The following is an 11003-nucleotide window of genomic DNA, read 5'->3' on the forward strand; positions in this document are numbered from 1 at the left end:
TGCCCTCAGGAAACTCCCACTCCAGCAATCAGTGTTAGTATCAAATTCTCTCATAATGTAAAATGACACTTTTAACTCCACCAATGAGGTCAAGTTTTCACTCCTGTTTGTTCGGTAGTTTGTCTGTCTGTCGGCAGGATGTCTCAAAAACTTCTGAACAGATTTCCATGAAATTTAGAGGACAGATAGACTTTGGGCCAAGGGACAATTTGGTGGTGATCCGGATCTGGGATTTTCACCATTAGATGATTATTAATTTTTTAGCCATAACTGTGAAACTAACAACCGCGACTCTGAAGGATAAGCGGCTTGAAAATGGATGGATGGATATGAGTCTAACAGGGATAGAGACTTGATTTGAGACTTGACAAATGATAGGAATGATGTCTTTGGGTGTAACAACAAGTTGAAGAATTGTTGGAAACTAGAAATGCCTTCTAGTTGAACTTAAGAATGACAAAAACAAGTAGAGAGAAAAACATGTAAATGGAGACTTTTCCAGATGCATCTGTTATACACATGTGGGTAAAAATGTATGCTATGTCCACTTCAGAGGCTGTTCCACTGCGTGGTCCCTGCTGAAAATTAAGTGCAGGTCAAGTTGATGAAAAAAAAGCATTTTGTCAAACCTGATCTAACACAAATACCCAGGTTTCAGAGGAATGATATAAAACAATTATGCAAAATATTAGGACCATCTGGTCTTTCCACAAAATAAAATGAACAAATGATCCAGGTGATTTAAAGTGACAGTTGTGATCTCTCACTGATTTTTCTTATTAGATCCATTTCACTCGTTCAGGGGAGATGTAAATGAAGTGGGGGTGGGATTTTTACACATTGAGATAATCAAAACATGACTTGTGCAAAAGGGGTTGCGACTCGACAGGGCTAAGGTGTTCCTTATTTTTTTGTACACTCTGTGCATACTGTATACTCATAATAGCTTCCAGACTGATGGCTGCTGCCTGGTAGACAGCTGTTGTATTCTCCTGCCCAGGATATATTTGTGCCGATGATGCTCTGAGCTCCTCATTTAACTATGCAAACTGTACTGATCTAATGCTTTGTTCCCACTGGCCTGGTTTTAGCCATGCTGCGCCAAAGCATCTGCTCTGTCTTTACAAACTTTCTCAAACATTGCTGGATCGCCATCGCCATGCGGCCAGCTTGCCAGTCGTGGCAAACAGCTACAACGACATGGGCCAAAGTCTTTTCAGTAATGAGATCGACACCAAGACGAGGTTAGTCAGTAGCTACCGGTGACGAGCCAGGTGGGCAGGCGGTGGTTGAGCTCCTGGTTGGGGTCTCGCAGTCTGTCGTCTGACATGACCTCGAAGTTGAGGATGAACATGATCACCACGCCATCTTCGTTCTTCACCGGCACCACGTCCACCAGACAGATGAAGCACTGACCTGGAGGGCAGAGAGAGAGAGAGAGAGAGAGAAGGGACAGTCAGACCGGTTGTATTTGGTAGAGGCTTTTATCCGAGGCGTCTTACAGTATCATGAGTGGATACATTTTTAGTATGGGTGGCCCCAGTGGGAACTGAACCTCTCACCCTGACGCTGTTAGCACCATGCTACAGGACCTCAGGTCATTTGTCATGGTGTGTACATACAGCACAAGAAGCTCTGTTCATTTATCATGTTATTAGGCCAGTTTGGGCTGTGTGACATTGAGGTGGGCCACTACAAATAAAGCTATGTATGGGGAATACTGGAAACATACACACACACGCACAGACATGGATGCACACATGCACACACACACCAGCCAGTATCTCAAATCCTTAAGTTAACAACATTTAGAAATACAACATAAAATATTTTTTTTGCTGATTCTATGTATCTTACAGGCGGCAGCAGAACATTGAAAAAATGTGAATATGTCAGTTTGAGCTAGACTCTTTTAATTTGTATCACTATTAAAGTCATCTGAGTGCATTATTTCTTTCATGACTGTCAGGTTAGGAAATCTATCTATGGTGGGTCTGTCTTGTTGTGAGCCCTGCCCCCATATACATAAATCTGTATGGGGAAACACTGCCTCATGCATTATGAGCATACGCACTCACTGAGTAATCACACATACGCACACACTGCAACCATATATACTTATCACTAATCACAGGGACACACTTGCATGCACACACACTTTTTCATTCTCTCTCTGCATGAAAGGCGCATCCGTGCTTAATCAGCTCACACACACGCTTCCACGCGTGGACGGATACTCGCACTAATCTGCCACACGGGCGCTAAAACAGCTAAGTAAGCATGAAATTAGACTACACATGACCGTAAGTGGCTGTGAGATTTCCACGCTGCCTATAGGCCCGGATATACCAGCTGGGTGGGAAAAGAGTATAAGCTCCGTCACTGGGGATTTGAACCGTCAACCAGGATGGGAGACGGCGTCAAACACAAGGACACACACACACACACACACACACCCATCAGCTCATCAGACACAAGGAAGACAAGCTGCTGCACGCTTCAGTTGTCATCTGGTATTTATACAGCAACAACACACCAACACACTTTGGTGTTAGCTGAGTGTGTGTGTGTGTGTGTGTGTGTGTGTGTGTGTGTGTGTGTGTTCATTAGTGAGCTAATTTGATTTTGTCCCGCATTTGACCGATTTTTCAAATTAGACCCAAATGTTTTTTGGCATTGAACAGATTGAGGAAACTACACAGGACTGCATGATGACAGAATCAATACTACTACTGAGACCCAGTCTGAGAATAACTAAAAGTGGAAGAGGATTACCTTCGCGATAGTCTTAATATTCAACATGGATTATCTGGATGCATTTTAAATGAATCCAGGGAAGATTCACTGAGCTTACGGCCTTAGAGTTTATGACCCCACTCTTTGCAACCGTTTTGAAAATTTTGTGTTATATTGAATGCTGACATCCCCATTAAATGTTTTAGAGTGCTGTGCCTTTGTTCAGCAATGTCCGCTACCTCTACATTTAAAATAAAACTACAAACTGGTCAAAACTGGTTGCAGTGTTGGTTTATAAAGAGTAAAAACACACCAAAAAAAATTAAAAAGAAAAGAAACTCAATCAAAAGGAGCTGGAGGATACAGATGTAAAACTGCAACACATCTGTTAAAGCTTAGTGATTGGAATTCAAAACATTCATCACAACATTCACTTTGGTGCAAATCGAAAAATCCTAACGGGATTTTGTTCTATTTGGAAAGTTTTTTTCTGCAGAGGATGTTCAAATCAAGCTCCATGACACAAACCCAGAATTTAAAAAGGATTGCAATTTCTCTCTCAAATATCAGACATGTATTCAAAATGACAGCAAGCACTCTGTCTCTAAAGAGGAAATCCCAGATGCATCCGGCAGCAACATACAGTATCCTCACGTGTCACACATCATCACATAAATCCATTTTAAGCTCTCTTTCTGGACCTTACAGCTCCCTGTCCTACTTTACCTAATAACAACAACTTTACACAACAAAGATACAGTGAAATTCGCCGATTGTCCAATGTAAAAAATAATTCTAGAGCTTATTAAAAATTATTAAGGTCACAGTTTGGATCGGATTTTTGGGAATTCCATCGGATTTTGGGGAATTCCAGCATGCTATGTAATGTGTGGTCAGTAAACAGATTAGTTCTAGAAATCTTGTGCTAATATTTTTATGATAACTGATAACTTTTATGATAACTAAAGCTGATCCCTATAATTGAATTCAAATGAGTTATTATTTAGTGCTGGCATTACCTTTCTCAGCACACCTGTCTGTTGTCCCTCCCCTCTCTTACCTGGTTAGTGATGGTCAGTGACTGGCACTGGGAGTGGCAGGCAGAGCGGTGTGTATGGAGCAGTGTGGAGCGCTAACAGACGACCCGGTATGCTGTACACACCAATGTACAGTGTGCCTACTGCCTGCCTGCCTCACTCACCCACCCGCCTGTCATTCATCTCACATCATCACTGGAGAGTGGGCAGAAATCCGATTGGACAACAGCATAATCCCAAAGCAGAGGGGGGAAAAAAATATATAAAACACGGGGAAAACTAAAGGATTACACCATCTGGCCACGTCTATCCGCAGAGGCGCACGTGTGTAGGTTAAAGCCTTGTCTCATATTCATTCATAGGCTTCGTCGTGTTCATTCATGCCTGCATCATCCACAGCTGTGACACAGTTGGAGCCAGTTTCATCGCTGAAGATGTTTGGCTTTTTGCAGCATCACGCTCCTTCAGAAAGCTCTTCAGACACCTGCCCAACCTGTGGCAACACACAGATCTGTGTCTTGGCCATGTCTGCACTTCAGCTTTCATAGCACAGATAACTGAAAATGACAGGAATGAAAACAAACAAACAATATGGTCAGATGTGGAGAAATATCAGCCCAAATGTTGGCATTTATAGCTGAGATAGTAAGTAGGTTGACTTTGATATCTCTATAATCACCAATGTGATCAGGAATGCAAAAGAGGGATCACACTCATGTGTACTGTATAGTAAGATTATATAAAAAAAAAACTGGTGACCACTTGTTCCTTGAAAACATATTTGAGTGAAAAAAAAAAGCAGATCTTGAAATAACGGTTGATAATACCTGTAGGAGATGCTAATAAAACACCTCAAATTACTATCTGGCAATTAGAATAAGTATTTGAGTGGATTCCCGTACTGATTCTAATTTTAACCACATAATGAGTCATCTGTGAGAGATTAGGCTACATTTCCAAAATAATCCTTACAGTACGCAGGGTATTATTTATTTTTACCAGGACAGACACAAGAACAATCTACCCATTGTGTTGTATCATACTGTAGTATTTACCACTATTTCCGTTACTGTAGCTGGTTTACATATATACATGGGGGTTAGGAGACCTTGCTCAGCGGCACTTTGGCATTATTGAAAACTATCAGTCCCAGAGACTGAACCATCAACCCTTTAAATACTAGGCAGCCTCCCTGACCGACGTATAAAAGCGGAGAGCTGTGAATGTTTCTTTTGAGGCACAGGACAGCGTGATGTGTGTTTTTGTGGACGACAGATGTGAACCATAATCCTGGCTCTGGAGGCACCTCTGACACACACACATGTGCACGTAAACACACACGCACGCACACAAACGTGCCCGCATGTGCACACATACACAAACATGAGCACACACAAAAAGATGCAAACATACACGTGTACTTATGCACGCGCGCACACACACACACACACACACACACACACACACAAGCACACATAGGATTAAATGCCAACAAAAGAGGATTTAACTTCAATTCATTATGTTTTTCTTTTTTTTTTTTTACCAACCCCACTTAAAATGACTAATACACTATAAGACACAGTCAGTATTGTCAGTTCTTGTTATAAATCTGGAATGTGGACACTCTTATGTGCTTGCTTTTGTGTGTGTGTTTGTGTGTGTGTGTACACGCGAGTGTGCTGAAATTATACATATATAATATACAATCATCATATGTACATGGATGCATGCCTGTACTGTACAGTATATATACAAGTGTACTTTTGCGAATGCATGCACGCACGAGTGTATATGTGTGTGTTTATCTGAGTGTGTGTGTGTGTGTCCTGGATTTGGCAGCGTGGGGAAAATTAAGGATATTTTTGGTACATCCAGACCTATTTGTTGTGACCTACTATACCCTCTCTGCCTACTGTAAAAGATTTCCTCGGAGAGTGTCAGAAATGAATAGAGCTCTGAGGTTAACAGGGCAAACGCCATTTCATCCAAATGTCCCGGCTGGACGGATTCCAATTCAACGTGTACCATCTGATAATCTGATTCAGCAGCACTGCCTTTCAGCGCTCTGGCAGATTAACACAATGCTCCACAAAACGCTGCCAAAAAAAGCTCAGAGCGCAAAGTGCTCATGAAGGACCGGCAGGACCAGGCGTCTCAAGTTGAGTCAGTCTGTGTGTTTTCTTCAAGTTTCAATATGCAAAACTCTTGGTCCACAAAGCCAAACTGACTTGCTAAACTTCAAAGGACCACACTGACTTTTTGGGAGTTTGTCCCATTGGTCTCCTTACCCAATATGAGACGAGAGGATTGGCACCAAAACCATCTTTGTGTCTCCAGTAGATAGCTCTGTCCGCTGCGCAAGCTAACGCTTTAGCATACAGTATGTTAAGTAACCGTAGGCAATTAGCATTATCCTAAAAGTGATGGTAAAACAGATAAAAAATGAGACAGAAAGAACTTTCACTAGCAGAAGATCTCTCTTCCCGCGAGACTTTGAGCGTAACTTGTTTTGTTTACACAGGAAGATAGCGAAGTTAGCAAGACAGTTTAAGTTTTTCCACTGTTGATTCATATTGTTTTATACATGTGTTGATTTTCTTGTGAGTAGCTACCCACTGGAGCACTTTTTTTCTCTATTGATATTTTTGGTTACTATTACTGCACTATTTTTACTTTCAGTTTCTTGTGTGTGTGTGTGTGTGTGTGTGTGTGTCTTTCTATTGCTTGCTATTCTGACAAAGCAGAAATATATGAGTATTTCCAATGGTCGAACCTCTTTTTATGCTCCACCATGAAGGAACACACTGTTTTATATGGCATAGTGAAGATGAACACAACCCTGGTTATCCTCTTGACCTCCCTGAAAGAGATTAAGATAAAATTTCAATCCCACGCCAAGGGAGAACCAAACAGCTATGGCCTTGTAACCTGGGTTCAAACAATCCTCAAAGAAATCATAAACATGTTGATTAAAAAAACAAAGACTGGATTATATGACAACTGACCCCTGGATGGTATAGCCAACCTGGGTCAGATTCCTGCGCTATTTGAAACTATTCAATTACTTTTGGATGGACTGAATGGATTCAGTCACTTTTCAGGGATTTACTGATGATGTCCACACACTGGAAATGACTGAATAGCCAGAAAGACAAGGACATCAAGGAAGGAAGGAAGGAAGGAAGGAAGGAAAGGAGAAAATAAAGAAGAATGAAGAAAACATGGAAGGGAGGAGGGAAGGAAGAAAGCAGGGAAGGAAGGGAGAAAGAGAGACAGAAATACTAAAAAACAAACAGAATGAGAGAAAGAAGGAATGGGGGAAGGACTGAATGAAGGAAGGACAGAAAGAAAGAAGGACGAGGGTAGTAAGGAGGGTAGTGGGGGGGAGATGATACAAGAAAAGAAGGAGGGAAGAATGAGAGAAAGACAAGGACAGAATGACTGGAAAAAAGAAAGAGAATATGAATGGAAGGAGGAAGGAGGGAAGGAGGGAAAGAAGACAAATAGAAAAACTGAAAGAAAGAAAGAAACAAAGAAAGAAACAAAGAAAGGATGAGGGGAAAACAACAGGTGACAAAGAGAAGGACAAAGAAAGAAAAAATAACATAAATAAAGAGAAGAAGAAGATGAAGAAGAAGAAGAAGAAGAAGAAGAAGAAGAAAGGAAAAAACTTTAGGAGGAGTGTTTTATTTCATCTTCTTATATGGAAAGTGCTGTTTCTGCTTTGTGCTCTTGTACAGAAAAGGTAAATTAAGACTTTCATTCTTGTCAGAGTAGAAGAGCCTCTGAAACAGCATGCAGACCATCATGGGACACTGAAACTCTCCATTGAAACCCGGACTTCTAAAATTCTTCAAGGTGGGCTGGCAGCTCCTTCAGGCAGCGTGACACACCCACCTGTTCACTGGTGGGGGGAACTCTGATGTGAACCCACACTGGACTGGATAGCACATTATTGCCCGGTGGTGTGGAGGGAGAAGGTGGGGCGGATTAGCTGTTCAGGAACATCTTCCCACAGCTTATCCGGGGATGAGAGAGGATTTGACAACAGTAAACATGGATTTGGCCGGCCCCAGGTAACCCCATGTCAAACCCCGTACCGCTCTGAAGCGAAACCATTTATTTTCTCCCATGGAGGTTTCCACTTTTTTGCCTTTTTTTACCTTTTGAGCCTGAAAAAATAAAACAGGTGGACAGACACCTCTCCATCCTCTCCAATAAAGAAAAGGAGCCTATCTCTCTTCCCTCTCAGCCTCTGAGCTTCCTGCAATGTGCTGGATTAGAAGTTTGGTTTATAATCTCTGCTGTGGAACAAGTGGATTAAAGGAAAACAGATTAGTTCTCGATCGACCGGCTCCTGACTTCTCAACCGGGGAGGAGGGGTCAGAGGATCAGAGAGAGAGAAATAAAACAGAAGTCAAATAAAACAAGTAGAAATGTGTTTTTTTAACCTACTTTCCGGTACTTCAGGTACTATTGTAAAAGTGTAATGGTGATGCATAGTTGTTCTCACATGATTGTATTTCTACAAACATACAACCAGTGCACATATAGGACTGTACATAGTACTATATTGCAGAGCACATAATGCACGTGCATAATTTGTTTAATCATTTGATTATAATCTTATGTTCACTTTTTTCTCGTTTACTTTTATTGTTATTACCAAGATGTTTCTCTTTCTTTTTCCTTTATTTAGTTATTGTTTCCCCCTCTATATGCTTTGAGAGAAAAAGAGAGACAGAAGCAAACAAAAGTGTGGGTGGGTTTTCAAGTGTGTGTGTGTGTGTGTGTGTGTGAGAGAGAGAAAGGGAATGATAATGAGAGAGTGCAAGGTGTCTGTACATGCATGTGTGTGTAGTGCATGCTCATGTGTGATGTTTCACTATATGACTTGGCTTAGAAAAATCAATTGGTACCTTAGGCACAGTAATGCTGCATTCAGGTCACATGGGAAAAAAAAAGGTCTCAACCCATCTGAAGCCATCAGAACACCATGATTGAGGTTTTCTATAGACTTTGTTTTCACACTCGGCACACATGCACTTAGTGAGTGATGAATGAAAAATCAAGCAGGTGACTTGTGTCCTGCCATGGGATTTTAAGAGTTGTGAGTCCCAAAATGACTTATATGATGAAGATCAACCATTTTATTTGTTTTATTTGTAAAACAGTTTTACAGTTGATGTCAGAATTCAGGAAGTTGGGTTCCATTGCCAAACAATGTTCCTAAACAGTATTTACTGAAAGCTGACAGGAACAGTATTTTCAAGCAGGAAGCTCATTTCTACCGTCTTTACCATGTGTTATGAGTGCAGCATGAGCACCGCATGGGGATTTCCCTGTCAAATCTACAACCCATCCACACCTCCTAGTGGACTACAATCGTACCTACACACTGGCTGGCAGGCCACTGAGCAAACCAACAGAAAAGCAAGAAACACCAGAACAGATCACAGATTGTAATCCCAGCTCACTGCTTTCTACTGTGTGGGAAAGTTGTTCATGTTCACCAGACTGATTGAACTATCCACGATCATGGGAATCATTTTAGGTCGGATTCTCCCTTTAAGTAACTGTGTGTCTTGCAGGCATAAGCTTCCGTCTTTACCTAAATCTATTTTTTTCCAAATAGAAAATCACTAAGCATATTATTTTTTTTAGAATCACCAATGTCTCACTGCTGCGTGAGAAAGCTTTACAAAAGAAATGAAGTTATTTGGCAATGAGTGCTTCAGCAAACCAGCCACACATCACTTCTGGCAGACAGCAAATTCAAAACCAGCTAATTGCTCAACGGCAACCAGAAACTCATTTGTCTGCTGCACAGGATTTGACAGTTGAAGTGGGAAGCATGGCAGCTTTTCAGAGCACAAAAACACTTGTTATTTTTCACACTGTTGTCAAAGAAGAGTGTCGGTTACGTAACCCACAGCTGTTTCAACTCGCAAACGGTGTGGATGGATTTGTATTCTGCAAGAGTGCTGGTATCTATCTGTATTTCTATCAGAACACAGATATCATATTGGAAAACCATTAGCTTATGGTTACTGTCCATCACAGACAAGAGAGACACTTAACATTGAGAATTCCTTGGGTAACATTTGGAGGGAAAGAGAGGCAGACAAAGGGAGAGAGAGCGTGTGTGTGTGTGTGTGTGTGTGTGTGAGAGAGAGAGAGAGAGAGAGAGAGAGAGAGAGAGAGAGAGAGAGAGAGAAATGAGAGTTGTGAGAGGATGAGGATGTGAGCTGGGTTTCTTCTCCGCTGCTCTGTTCTGTATCACATTTTCTCTGTCTCAAATGCATATGCACACACAGACACACACACACACACACACACACACAATGACAAAGAGAGGAATGGAAGAGGCGGGGAGACTCATTCACAGACACGCTCTCCTCCGCTTCATCACTCTTTGGCAGAAAAAGACAAGAAAAAAAAAAGCAACACGGCCGATCTTCATTTACACAGATCCATTGAGACGGCGCTAAATATTGTACAGGCTGGCTGGCGGCAGGCCAACTGGCAAGGCTTGCTCTGTTTCTGGCCGTCTTCAGAGCCAAAGGGCCGCTGCTTAAATCCAAAACGCTCAGGCCAAGTTGACAACCTCCCTTGCATAATTGCCTGAAAGTGTCATTCATCAAAAGGAAAATATATTTTACCCCGCTAAATTACTAATGAATAAAGATGGATGTGCATTGCAAGATTTTGACCACTTCATCCCCAAAATGACTTCCCTATAGAAATTTTAAAGATCACACCAGAGAGAGAGAGAGAGAGAGAGAGAGAGAGAGAGATCCGACATCCGACAAATACAGAATCCACCTTTAAGCCCCTGTGTTGACAAGCATCCTCCCTGCTGAAGTGTCCTTGAGCAAGACACTGAATCCCTACCAGCTGCAGTGATGCTGTTCTGTATCCCACCCTGACCTCTGACCTCCCTGGAAGAAGCTCTGCAAGTGGCCATTGCTACAATATGTATCAGCAAGAACCAAGGGGAAGTGGAGGGGGGCCTGTTAAAATGACTAATGAAACAGGGCCAGAGTATCACATGATTAGAAGGGGCATGAGGTTGCTGTGTACCAAAGTTTTCAGTCTGTAGTTGAACCTTACTGATCCATGGATAGCATTCAAAACCGGTCGTAGTAAACCACTAGGTGGCAGGGCGCAACAACTCTTTCCTTGCCGTCCTTTGGAGGCAGTGTGTGAAGTGGCACTGTACAAGCAGTC

The 11003-nt window shown here is 41.9% G+C and overlaps 1 protein-coding gene across 1 annotated transcript in view; it reads right to left on the bottom strand.

Annotated features, from left to right (window-relative positions):
- The window catches only part of kcnh2b (potassium voltage-gated channel, subfamily H (eag-related), member 2b), a 234958-nt gene that overhangs the window by 104765 nt on the left and 119190 nt on the right, over positions 1–11003 (bottom strand). Inside the window, exon 3 of the mRNA XM_078291397.1 lies at positions 1261–1416. Coding sequence (XP_078147523.1) covers positions 1261–1416 — 156 coding nt within the window. The remainder of the gene's footprint in view (positions 1–1260; positions 1417–11003) is intronic.

The sequence above is a fragment of the Centroberyx gerrardi genome, chromosome 22 (assembly GCF_048128805.1).
Source record: "Centroberyx gerrardi isolate f3 chromosome 22, fCenGer3.hap1.cur.20231027, whole genome shotgun sequence".
NCBI lineage: Eukaryota > Metazoa > Chordata > Actinopteri > Beryciformes > Berycidae > Centroberyx > Centroberyx gerrardi.